Genomic DNA, 12,363 nt, shown 5'->3' with positions numbered 1-12,363 from the left:
TCTCCACATTTTGTAACCGTAAATCCACAAACTTCAATTAGATTTATTCTGATTTCTTTTGATAGATCAGCACAAAGTAGTTGATCATTGGAAAATGAATGGAAAGTGCAACATAATTTTTTAAGTTCTTATTCTTGCCCCAAATCAAAAGTCTATCACTGCAATTACAAATGTGTTTCTACCAGGTTTTTTGTTCCTCTCCAGTTTTCAGAACAGTTAGCTCAGATTTACTTTGGTGATTTGTCAAGGTTGGTAAGCAGTGTTAGTTTTTTAAATCCCAAAGCAGTTGACTGCTCTGGATTTTATTTATGGGTATCAGGTTAAAAGGGGCTCAGTAAAAATACCGCCCAAATCCACACCACATTTTCATATTTTTATTAGTAAAAAAAACATTGAAATACAAATACAATCAAACTTATGATCATAGCACTACAAAACATTATTAAGTTCCTTGAATGTAAAATGCGGTGACATCTGCTTGTGTGTTGCAGCTGGTTTGGAGAAGCAGTGTGAGCTGACCTGCAGACCTGTCGGTTATCGGTTTTATGTTCGCCTGGCGGAGCGCGTCAGAGACGGCACGCCCTGCTTCAACACTAGTGCCAACGACGTGTGTGTGGAGGGACAATGTCTGGTGAGTTAATTCGGCTGTTTGTGCGTGGAAGATTGTTTTTCAGGTGTTGGAACGTGATACCCAACTGTCTCGCCGTGGTTGCAGTAAACCAGAACCTGGCTGTCCCAAAATGTCTGCCTCACATCTGGATGCTGATTTAAGCCTGCCATTCAGATTCAGACAGCCCTCTTCAAGGGCCTCTTTTCTCTCTTTCTTCTCTCTCATTTACACTCCCACTCTCTGATTTTACCCTCATTCCACTTCTCTGCATCTGGCAGGTATCTTGCAAGCGTTAATTATCAATTTACACAACTAACAGTGAAATGAAAACTAAACTTGAATGTGATTTGTTAAAGGTTATCTATTATGCTTTATTGAACAGGTTGAATAGGAATATGGGCCATAGAAAAAATGTCCATTGCATTATTTTTTTTTTGCACAAAATTATTGTTATTTTAGTCTTGTCCTTTCTGCCTATTTTGAGCTTCTTTCAGAATGAGATGTTTTAGTTCATTATAAATCCAAGTAAGCTGCTGCTGACCATGCACCACCCAACTCAACATTTATACTCGCATGTGAAAATGGCTGCAAACAGATGCACAATTATACAATCGCACATCTTTGAAAAGCAGAAGTAGGGCCTCCTGCACAACCAACGAGAATACAACATGTGGTTTCTGAATGGTAAGTTAACAGCGAAACAGATTTTACCAGCCTTTTTATTGAACAGGTTGAAAAGGAATATGGGCTGTTTTATTCAGCAGTAAAACCAGCGACCAAACGTGCTGGAGCTCCACTTAGGTTGCTAGGTAACAGGGCTGGGTTTGGCTGGGGTTGCTAGGTAACAGCAAAGTGCCCAACAAATGTGATTTAACAGTCATGAGGTTTTTAAAACAGGTCATTTTCTAGATACCGAAAACACTAAAATTAACTTGTTGCCAAAAAAACGACTTGGTGGTTTTTTAAGCACCACTTTTTACAAGCAGTTGAAACCCAAGTGGGAGCATGCAAAAGTGGAACACATTGCATATTAGGTCCCCCTTTCACAAGCATTTCCCTCAGTGTCACTTGTCTGAAACTATTTTTCCCACCGTCTTCCACCAGACTGAAGGTTGTGATGGCATTCTGGGTTCCAGTGCTGTGATCGACAAGTGTGGCGTGTGCGGCGGCCGGGACCGCTCCTGTCGAAAGGTAACTGGAAGCTTACCAAATGGCACCGTTCCACTCGGCTACCACAAGATAGTGGACATCCCGCCGGGAGCCACATTCATTACCATCACGGAGAGACGAGCGAGCCCCAACTACCTGGGTGAGATCTAACGGACAAGCAAATTCCTACACACTCTCGCACTCGTGCGTCTTGAGATTTAATTCCCCGGACTGGCTGCAGATCCAGTTGTAAGTGAAGTGTTGGCGGGCAAAGTGCAGCTTTGGCCTGCGATCGTGTGTGTGCTGGCGTCAATTAAGACCGTAGAGTTTGTGGTATTGCAGATTTAGGCCAAGTACAGCTTGTATTGCTGGAGTTGTAAGGAATCAGTGAAGTGTGTGTGTGTTTGTCTCTGCCGCCTCCTGTTTGTCTGTCTGGGAGTGTGTTTGAACAGAGGAAGGGCCTTCTAGGACTTGGCCAGGCTTCACTGGGCTCTAAATGCAAAAAGTAAATTTTTTCCTGAAACTATCTGCCATTTCCCGCGTCTTTTCCCCCAGCAATAAGGACCGGCACCGGGGCATCCGTGGTGAACGGGGGCTGGGCTGTTGACGCTCCAGGAGATTACCAGGCAGGTGGGACTACTTTTACCTACACCCAACCCAGAGCGCAGGCGGAGGGGGAAGAAGAGAAAGGCGAGTCCCTGAGGGCGCGGGGACCCACCACAACACAGCTGCAGCTTTATGTAAGCACTGAAGCACAGGAAGGCATTTATTTCAACCCTGCAAATAAACACAGAGCAGGCCACTGCTGTGACAGGAGCTCAAGAAGACTGAAAGCTTTTGAAATAAAATTTCGCTGATATTAGTGCCCTGGAGAAACAATTCTAGCTATCTTATCCAGAAGAGGAGGATGGAAAACCACAACGTTTGTATCTTTATATGATAAAACTAATTCATGACCCAAATAAGAACTTTAATATCAAATACTCAAAACATTTAAAAAATAAACTTTTCAAATGAAAATTGTGTTTATGTGCAATTTTCCTTCGAAAGATGTTTTTGAAGTGGGGTTCTTCAGAGCTATAAACAGCCATCAGTATTTTATTATTTAACATTAATCAGCGTCATCTTAACAACAGAACAGAGATCTTAAACTTAAATGTTTAATAGAGGAGCGCTGTTGTGGTAATTTTATGGAGGCATAGTTTCAGAAAGAGCAGGAGTTTTTAAAGAAAAAAAGCGTTAAATCACAAAGTCAAATTTCTTTTAAGTCATATTTGACGTATATAACATTTTTGTAACAATTGAGGGTAACAGTTACTTGATTGTGCAATAAATGACACTATTTGCCTAAAAAATACAAAATACCGTCCCTTTAAGTAAGGCAATAAGGTGAAAAGATGCAGATTACATACAGATGAAGGTTTATGGATGCAGCAGCATGGAGTCAAACTAAGCCCACAGAACAGTATCATAGTATATTTGACCAGGCATGCAGTTTTTTTTGCTTTTTTTCTCTGTAATAAATAATAGTAGAAGTAGATGACAGAAAATGGAGGAAGAAGGGTAATTAAAGTGATTTAGGGGCTACTGCTCCTGAGATATAGCATTAAAAAGATTGTGTGATGCTTATTTGCTGAGGGTCTGGACAGCCAAGCTTTAGCATTACGACAGCTTACAGGCAGCTACATTAAGGCTTATCCTTAAACCACATCATACTGCCCAAGGCTCAATATTAACAGCCTCACCCAGAGATTTCAATGAACTCCAGAGCTCATTTCATTCCAATAGCTTTATTTATTCACATCAAAGTCGGCTGCCAAATATGTCAGATGAAGTTGCTTTACAGTTTCTGCTGATTGAATCTGTAATTAGAGTAACTGTTGAAGTGGAGCTGCACGGTTTGCAGCGTCACAGTGAAATCCTGGGCAGGGCATCGCTGACACACACGTTTCTGGATTTGCCATGTTTGTTCTCATATCCAGATCATTTACCAGAAGGATAACCCCGGCGTCGACTACGAGTTTTACGTCCCAGTGGAGAACAAAGATGGAGACAAGGAGAGGCTGCCAGAGAACGAGACGCCCAGAGAGTCACCCAGGGAGAGAGCGAGGGAGCGCGAGCCAGTGAGGGCCCCGCTTCGCGGTAAGACGAACTGCTTTATATACTCTTATATACTCTTCTTTTCAGTAACTGAGACACAATTTAAATCTAACAGAGCATCATAGGGAGTCATTTTTTCCAAATTACTCAAGGCAGCGTCGCAGTGAGCTCTGATTGATGCCTCTTTGGATTAGGACGGGCGAGGCTGTGGGCCGTGTGGGTGGGATTCCAGTTCCAGCGTGTTTTCATGTGTCTGTTTGCCCTTGACCCAGATGCGAGGCTATCAGCCCAACATGTTTGCCATCATGAGACCCTGACCTCATCGTGATTTCATTATCCACTGACTCACTTCGCCTTCCTCTTATTCTACATATTTCAGCCTGTTTAGCTTTTTTCCTCACACATTTTATCGCTCACATTTCTTTCCCTCTATATATCTACTTTCTGACTTCTCCTCCACCTTTCCTGCCATTCCTTATTTATCTTTGTTTATCTTTTCTCCCAGGTTCCCTCACAGTGTCAGCAGAAAACCCTCCTCCTGTGTCAGATCCTTCTTTCCACTCCTTGTCGTCCTCCTCGGCCTCGTCGCCTGCCTTCCCCCCTCCGTCCTTTGATCGCTGGTCACCTGACAGGACACGCCCTCGGGGATCCGCGCCCAATAGAAACGCTCGGATCCCTCCTCGGACTGACCTGCCGCCGGACACCCAGCTGCCGTTTGTGTGGAGGACAGGCACCCTCACCGAGTGCTCTGCGACTTGTGGCAGAGGTAGATAATCTCATTTACAGTTTACACACATCTGCCTGGTTGTTTATAATTATTTAGATTATACAATGTCTCCCTCCTCAGGTTGCTGTATGCAAGTGCAAGAGCAATGAAGAGTAAATCCTGATTTATTCTTACTCTTTCTCTCTGAGCAGGTTCTCAGCACAGAGTGGTAATATGTGTGGACCGACACACAGAGAAAGAAGTTGCAGAGGGGAACTGTGACTCTGCAGCCAAACCTGCTGCAGAGGAGGAGTCCTGTAACACACAACCCTGCCCTCCTTTGTAAGCAAAATTAAGATTTTTAAGATATTATTTAGAGTTAGATTGTTGCTCTGTGTCAGGCGCGTCAAACTCATTTTCATTTTGGGACGCAACAAGATGAAAAAGGGCTTGTTGTGAAAAATTATATTGATAAAACCCATTAACAAACTGTTATAATAATAATAAACAGCTTTCTCTGAATGTGATGAGTTTTTCTTACACTGAAATAATATTTAACATATTTTCACTTTAATGTAATTTGGCACGATACAGACAAAACTGCTTTGATCTGATTGCTAAAATAATATTTAAGCACACAACTGTTTGGTTCTGTTTATGGAGCCCTGCAGTATTTAGAGGGCCACATAAACAGTTATGGTGGGCCAGATTTGGCCCCCGCGTCTCGAGTTTGATACTTGTGCTGTATATAGTGCTTTGCAAAAATATTCACACTTTTATTTCACATTTTATTATGCTGCAACCACAGACTTCAATGTAATTATTGTCATTTTATGTGATAAACGCTCTTAAAACAATCTTCTCACGAGTTATGCAGACTAAAATAAAATATGTAAAAATAAGTGTTCTTCATGCAAAGGTTGTAATTTCTCCAAGTTAAAAGTACAATGTTCAGACACTTCCTGTGTGTGTTGTGTGTTTGTTAGCTGGGAGGCCAGTGCGTGGTCGGAGTGCAGCGTGTCCTGTGGGCCGGGTGTGCAGCAGAGGCAGCTGCAGTGCAGGCAGAGCTTTGGGTCTCGTTCCACCATGGTCCACCCTCAGCGCTGCGCCCACCTCACCCAACCTGACTCCACGCAGGTCTGCCAGCTCCGCCTCTGCTCCCACTGGGAGGTCAGCACCGACTGGAGCACGGTGGGTCAACAAGAACAAAGCTGTAATTTCACTTTAATGTCACCTGTAGGGCTGCACAGTAAATCAATAACAACATATGTCGCGATAGATACGTGATCAAAATCAACAGATAGTGCGCCTGATAAAATTTCAATAATTTTACTGAACTCCGATCCAGAACCACACAGCATTCTGGGGGATGTAGGCAGAGGAAAGACTTTAGCCACTCAGCCTCTCACAGCCAGCCAAACAAAATGAGTGGCATCAACTCTTTGGTTACCTAGCAACAACATGTTGAGTAACTTGTGGTTATTTAGCAACAACTTGTTGAGCAACTTGCGCACAGCAGCAAATCAAGGTTTCACCAAAGAGCCCTGCTTAATTATTTGATTAAATAAAGAGTCATAATTCTGCTATGATTGTACTATTTAATTATTTTATTACATAATGTGTTATAATTGTACATTTATGAATCAATATGCTATGTTGTTAATGTTATATTAATTGTGTGTGACCGTTTTTGTAATAAATGTTTTTTTTCTATGATGTGGACCCCAGGATGAGTAGCCATTGTCACAGGATACAAATAAACTAACAAATCCACCATGCCTCATATCTGCTTAAAAATAAACAATATAGAGTGAAGACTGGATAAATCAAGACAAAAAAAACGAATCAATAGTTATCGATATTGACTGATATGAATATATCGTGACACAGCCATGTCATGGCATCGCACCATAAATCAAGGCAGGTTCTTAGTAGAGAACAGAGCTGAATGGCATCATAATGACTCATTGGAACGGTCCAAGTGAACTCAAACTGTGATTTCTTCATCAGTGCTCTGTCGACTGTGGCATGGGAAGAAGAACACGCAGCGTGCGCTGCGTCAGCGATCAGGGCAGCGTTATGAACGATAACGAGTGCAACTCTCGGCTCCGCCCAGACGGAAGCGAGGAGTGCAACATGGGGCCCTGCGTCACCAACTGGTACTTCACCGAGTGGCCCAACACTGTGAGTAGCACACAGAGAAATGGAGGAACACGTACGCTGTCCGCTGTAACCTTCAACATTGTCTCCCTCTCTGTGGCCTCAGTGTTCAGCGCAGTGCGGCCCTGGGGTGCAGAAGAGAGAAGTGGTGTGTCTCACCCGGGGAGGCGTGAGAGATGGAGGAGGAGGGGGCGACTGTGTTGCCGAAAAACCAGCAGAACTGAAGGCCTGCAATAAGGGGCCTTGTGTGGCAGTGAAGATGTGGTACAGTAGCCCCTGGACAGAGGTAGGATGGATGGACCGCTATGTTTGTGTCAAACATTTTTATATATTTCTGTATATTTCTATTGCTCTTAAATTGAAAATTGTAATGCATGTATTAAAGGGTACATAGCAATTTGTAACACTGTGGGACATTAAATCATTAAATTTATTAGTGGATTTAGTCGTAGTCGGGTGACACTGATGACAGCATCAATGTGAAAGCCTGATGTATGGATGAAAACTGCAAAATGAGACTGAATCAAAGAAATGGAACATAATATTCTTCATGTAAAAAATGAGCAGTGAATGTGACTGCCATCTATGCGGTCAAATGTGACTGGAAACCAAAAAGTAAATAAATAGAAAATGTTTGAAATCTCAACATGTAACACCGAATACGTTATTGCTTCACTGATATTTGCGAAACACGTTGATATTGCACAATATTCATCTTCTTTAGACTTTGAAGAATGCTGATATATGTTATAAAGGACAAAAATCAATGTCAATTTTTACAAGAACCCCAACAAATCTGATAAATTGCATATTCAGCAACAAATAAGGATTAAAGAAAATTTATAAAAATGTCCCGCCGTGTTAGGGATGAGGCGAAATGATCAGTTTCCTTGGGAAAAAAAATCCTAAACTTCACATCCTCCAGGCCAGAGCAGAGAGGAAACATCTGGTTTGTTTTAGGTGACTTTGTTATAAACATTGGGATCATCCTGATGTATTTATTGTTTGTTTTGCAGCAAAATGTATTGTTACTTGGTCAGAGATGCCGAAAGTCTAGATTTTCACCTCACTTAAAACATTTTGTGCCTCGTGGTGTGAAAAATGCAACTCAAAGGTATTCTGAACAAGTAAATAAAGAACTCGTAGAATTTGCCTCCTTTAGCTCTCAGAGTTGAAAACTAAACTCATGACGCTAAGTTTCTATTTTATAAGAATGTAAGTTTTAAATTGAAACTGTTTGGATTCACCATTTTGCTAACTGGTGAAATAAAGATGAATAACTGTGATTTTGTTAACATTTTAACAAAATCACAGTTAAAATGTGATTTCGTGAGTTTCTCTGGTGAAAGAGAGTCAAATATCTCTTTGATATTTGACTAATGCACGGTATTTCTTCAGTGTAACGTCCAATGCGGGGATGGAAGCCAGCGACGGGAAATCATTTGTGTTCAGAAGTTGGGCAGCGACTTTACTGTCATGCCGTCTACTGAGTGTGCACATCTGGAGAAGCCTGCAGCTGTCCAGGAGTGCAGCATGGCGGAGTGTCGGCCTCAGTGGTTCACCACAGAATGGAGCGCGGTAAGAGACGGGCAAAACACAAAACATGTCTTAGATTCATTTATAGAGGTTTTTGTTTTGTTTTGCCAATGCAGACATCTCTGGTGTAAAAGATGAGATGTGACCCTACAATGAGAAGATGTTACTTCTTGACTGTGACAAGCAAAGGGACTGGGACTAATTGTATCCCTGGTTCTTTGTCTTTATTTCTTATTTTCACTGTATTTATGTTTTTCCAATCTGCTGCTACAAGACCAGCACAAGTTAACCATAATTGTGAAGAGAAATGTAAATAATGGCAAAAACTTTTTGGGAGTTTGCACATCAAGAAACTAAAATTTAATTGTCTGCAAAATAGCTCCGTTTCAGTTGGATTGGATACAGAACGTTTTGAATATCACTTTTCAATCTTGCCTCAAATGTTCACCAGTTTTCAGGACTGCAGATTGACTTTGACTAGGCCATTCTAACACTGTAACAGTGTTAGTTTTCCTCCACCTTTTTTGCTCAGGCCAAAAAGCCTTATTTTGGTCTGAATGGATTTGTTATTCCAAAAAAGGCAAGATTTGTGCAGCACATTACAATTTGTTGGTTGAACAGGATTTTATTTAGGAATATTGAAATAAAGAAGCTTGAATACAAATGGAAGCCACACTTTTCCAAATTTTACGTGAAAAACTTTTTGAATTTGCTCAACTTGTTTGCGAGGTATTTTTCTATTACAAACTTTGTGGGTTTGTAATAGAATGAGGAACCTCATTTTTCCTCATATGTTGATAGTCAATGACTTTCACTTTGCATGTGTGTGTTTTTTGTTGTCAGTGTTCTCGTTCATGTGGAAAAGGCTTACAGGTGAGAGAGGTTCGCTGTCTAACACCAGACAAAGAGCACAGCCTAGCATGCGATCCCAGTACCAAACCTGAGCAGGAACAGATCTGCAACACCATACCCTGCGGCCCGCAAGTTGCAGGTGAGTGACTCATGCAGTCATGCATCTTCTGGTCTTTATCCGCTCTAACCTGTCCCTAATTCTCTCTGTTTGCAGATAAAAACTGTCGGGACAGGCGTGATAATTGCCTGATGGTGGTGCAAGCCAGAATGTGTGTCTACTCTTATTACAAGATGGCGTGCTGCGCCTCCTGCACACAGAGCGCCCTGCGTGCCAAGAGGCACTGAGCAGCCTGTTCACAGGAGGAGGGGGTAAAGGTCAAGACAACTGATCACTCTTGAAGGATGAGTCTGCAGGAATGTACAGTCCAGAGTTGACGTGGCAACAGTTAGCTATTTCCTCCTGACTTTTTCAGGTAAAACACTGTGAAAACAGATGATTCCTTCTACTAGTACTCTATCACGTGACAAACTGTGACCTCCTTCCTCTGAGCTATCTTGACTTCTATCTGCAGTAAATGACGCACCGTTGGTGCTTGCTGTGATTTACACTCATTTCCGTGACTGTCAGGTTGTAGTGGAACAGTCTCACTGAGGACATAGACGCTTCAGCAGCTAACTTTGCCTTTTTTAACATCCTTCCCAATTGGCAACATGGCAAATGTAAATAAAATATTATAATATTATTGGATTTACTGTTCAGAATCTTGTGCTGCAGTATAAGTGCAGTAGATCTGTTAGAGTAGCAGCTATGAAACTGCTTCCCGCAAAGCTAGAAGATGTTGAAGCTCTTTTATCCTGTTTGCCAAAAAATACTTCTTAAAGTGTCCTTCAATTCAGTACTTGTACAGTTCGAACCAAAGGGGTGGGGTAAGCATGACAGTAAGTGACCAAATACAAGGCAATGGAAAGAAGGATGGGAGTCTCCATATATACGATGGATAATTAACACAGATGTCATCACAGAGCAGGTTCTTGTTTTTTTGTGGGGGGTTTTTTGTTCTTTACTGTGACATATCGTGTCGTTTTTCCTGATTAATAATTGACTTGTCTTCTAGCAATGTCTAAAACGCTTGAAAAAAATCTGATCTAAATAATTAATATACTAAAACCCAAAAAGAATGATTCCCCTCCACATACTTTGCTTAAATTGTGAGTTTTTCTGCTTCCTAAAGGAACCCAATGACTTTCAAAAACAGGCACTGGCGCCACCTATATGTGAGGACTGATGATTGCAGTTCATTTCTTTCTTTTTTTTTACAAATCTGAAGATCTGTCAAGAACTTTAATTATTCATATCAAGTCTGATGAAAGGACTTATCTAACATTTACTTACTCCACTTATTTGTATTTTATATTTCCAAACAATGACCTCGTCTGAGCTACATCAGCTACAAGAGAAGAAAAAAGAAGTAACTTCTTAAAACATCTGGGCAGAATGTGTTCTGCAACATAAATCACTGTATACAGATTGATTGAGCTACTTTCTAAAGTAAGGTTAGTTTTTGATAATGCAGAAAACCCTTTCTGACAGCATCGAATGCAAATTTATTTGGACTATGAGCTCTGAAGGGCCTGGCAACAACTTCGTACCTTTCGTTACATTACAACCAGAAATATCAAAGCATTTTACCAGGATTTTATGTGCTAGACCAAGCAGGACATAATTGTGAGATAGTATCTCTGACCAGGTTCCACCTTTTTGTTAAAGAAATGCATGGCCACAGCATAATCCTTCCACCACCATGCTTCACACTGTGGATGGGATGTTCAAGGATGTACATTGTTAGTTTTTCTCCAATGCTTATACTTTTATAACCTCACCCTGCTTTAAAAATCTCCATGTAGCTTAATATTTGACCTGTCTCCATGACGCAGTTCATTCGCTATTGTTCTCTAATGAACCTCTGAGTATGTGACAAAACAGCTGGATTTCAATTAAATTAAATTACTTCTAAATTGTCTTCTAACATGAGTTGTAGGGGAATCAGAGTAAAGAGGTTTTCAGATTTTTATTTACAAAGAAATTTATTCCCTCCATGTCACAATTATGTACCTCTTTGTGTTGGTCGATCACACAAAACCTCAATAAAAAAATACTGTGACTTTGGTTGTAATGTGATGAAACTCTGCAAGTTTCTGTGTAATTTGTTATTCTACAACCTGTTGCTGTAAACCTCTGCATCTCATCACCTCCTTTGGAGAGGATGATGAGGCCAGAATCTCAGTGAGGCTGAAAAAGCTGCTTTCTTTCATGCAATAGTCTTTTAACTACTCTCGCTATATGATATGGATCAAATGCTTTTTTTATGCTTTTCAATATTTTGCACATCAAAGATGCAAACTCTGTATATAAGTGTGAGTACTGTTTGACCTTCTTTCCCTTTCCTTTACCCCCCACGCCTCCCAACGTGTCACAAACTCACGCCCCGTCAAACAAGAGGAATCTGTATATTTGTCAGATATGTTTTAATGTCTGTAATTATTTTTAAATATTTACTCTTTAATGTTAGTTATTTGGCGTGTCGTTGCACTCCTCATATACCCATATCTAACTAATAAATAAGTGACATAATGGTGTGCCTCAATGATGACTGAGTTGGGTGTGTGGGTGTGTCCATGTGTGCATGTGGGGGTGTGTGAGTGTGTGTGTGTGTGGGGGGACGTGTACGGCTGTAGCTTTGAATGTGTTATTCTTGCCTTTAATCCCTTGTAGTATAAATTACATTTTATATATGTACAACCACAAAAAAATTATAGTTATTTATCTATGATTTAAAGAAAGTGTAATTTATTTTCTGTCCTAAGGAGCTGTAGGATTTTTTTTCTGCTTACATCAGAGTTTTTCGGGATGTTTTTATTGCTATCCAGACATTTTTTATCATTCAAAATCATAAAACAGTGTGGGAAATGTATATGTCGAAGTTTCATTTTAAATAAAACTGATATGACAGAAAAATAATGAGGTGTGTGTGACAATTATTCCTGTGCTGTGAAGGAGGAGTACCTCTTTTGTCCAAATGGTGGCACCACTGAGTGCGTAAATTACTCTCATTTCACCTACAGACTGGTCTCTTATCTTCAATATTGTAATAAAATTGTTAAATGTACAAAAATATATTATCTATTAACTTTCAAACAACTTTCCCATTTCTCCTTCCCTGTTCTCAGTTGAGAAGAAAAACACATTTCG

The 12,363-nt window shown here is 40.7% G+C and overlaps 1 protein-coding gene across 2 annotated transcripts in view; it reads left to right on the top strand.

The window, feature by feature from the left end:
* adamtsl4 (ADAMTS-like 4) overlaps positions 1 to 12,132 on the top strand; it is a 45,497-nt gene extending 33,365 nt beyond the window's left edge. For both annotated transcript variants that reach the window (XM_044116008.1, XM_044116009.1), the window contains exons 6-17: positions 492 to 631; positions 1,715 to 1,919; positions 2,315 to 2,499; positions 3,742 to 3,901; positions 4,365 to 4,625; positions 4,778 to 4,907; positions 5,552 to 5,756; positions 6,576 to 6,749; positions 6,832 to 7,011; positions 8,124 to 8,303; positions 9,105 to 9,252; positions 9,328 to 12,132. In XM_044116008.1, coding sequence (XP_043971943.1) covers positions 492 to 631; positions 1,715 to 1,919; positions 2,315 to 2,499; positions 3,742 to 3,901; positions 4,365 to 4,625; positions 4,778 to 4,907; positions 5,552 to 5,756; positions 6,576 to 6,749; positions 6,832 to 7,011; positions 8,124 to 8,303; positions 9,105 to 9,252; positions 9,328 to 9,458 — 2,099 coding nt within the window. In that variant the 3' untranslated portion in view covers positions 9,459 to 12,132. The remainder of the gene's footprint in view (positions 1 to 491; positions 632 to 1,714; positions 1,920 to 2,314; positions 2,500 to 3,741; positions 3,902 to 4,364; positions 4,626 to 4,777; positions 4,908 to 5,551; positions 5,757 to 6,575; positions 6,750 to 6,831; positions 7,012 to 8,123; positions 8,304 to 9,104; positions 9,253 to 9,327) is intronic.
* Positions 12,133 to 12,363: the final 231 nt, after the last annotated feature.

The sequence above is a fragment of the Gambusia affinis genome, linkage group LG05 (genome assembly GCF_019740435.1).
Source record: "Gambusia affinis linkage group LG05, SWU_Gaff_1.0, whole genome shotgun sequence".
Taxonomy (NCBI): domain Eukaryota; kingdom Metazoa; phylum Chordata; class Actinopteri; order Cyprinodontiformes; family Poeciliidae; genus Gambusia; species Gambusia affinis.
Note: the sequence above shows the minus strand (reverse complement) of the source record. Positions and strands in the feature narration are given on the sequence as shown.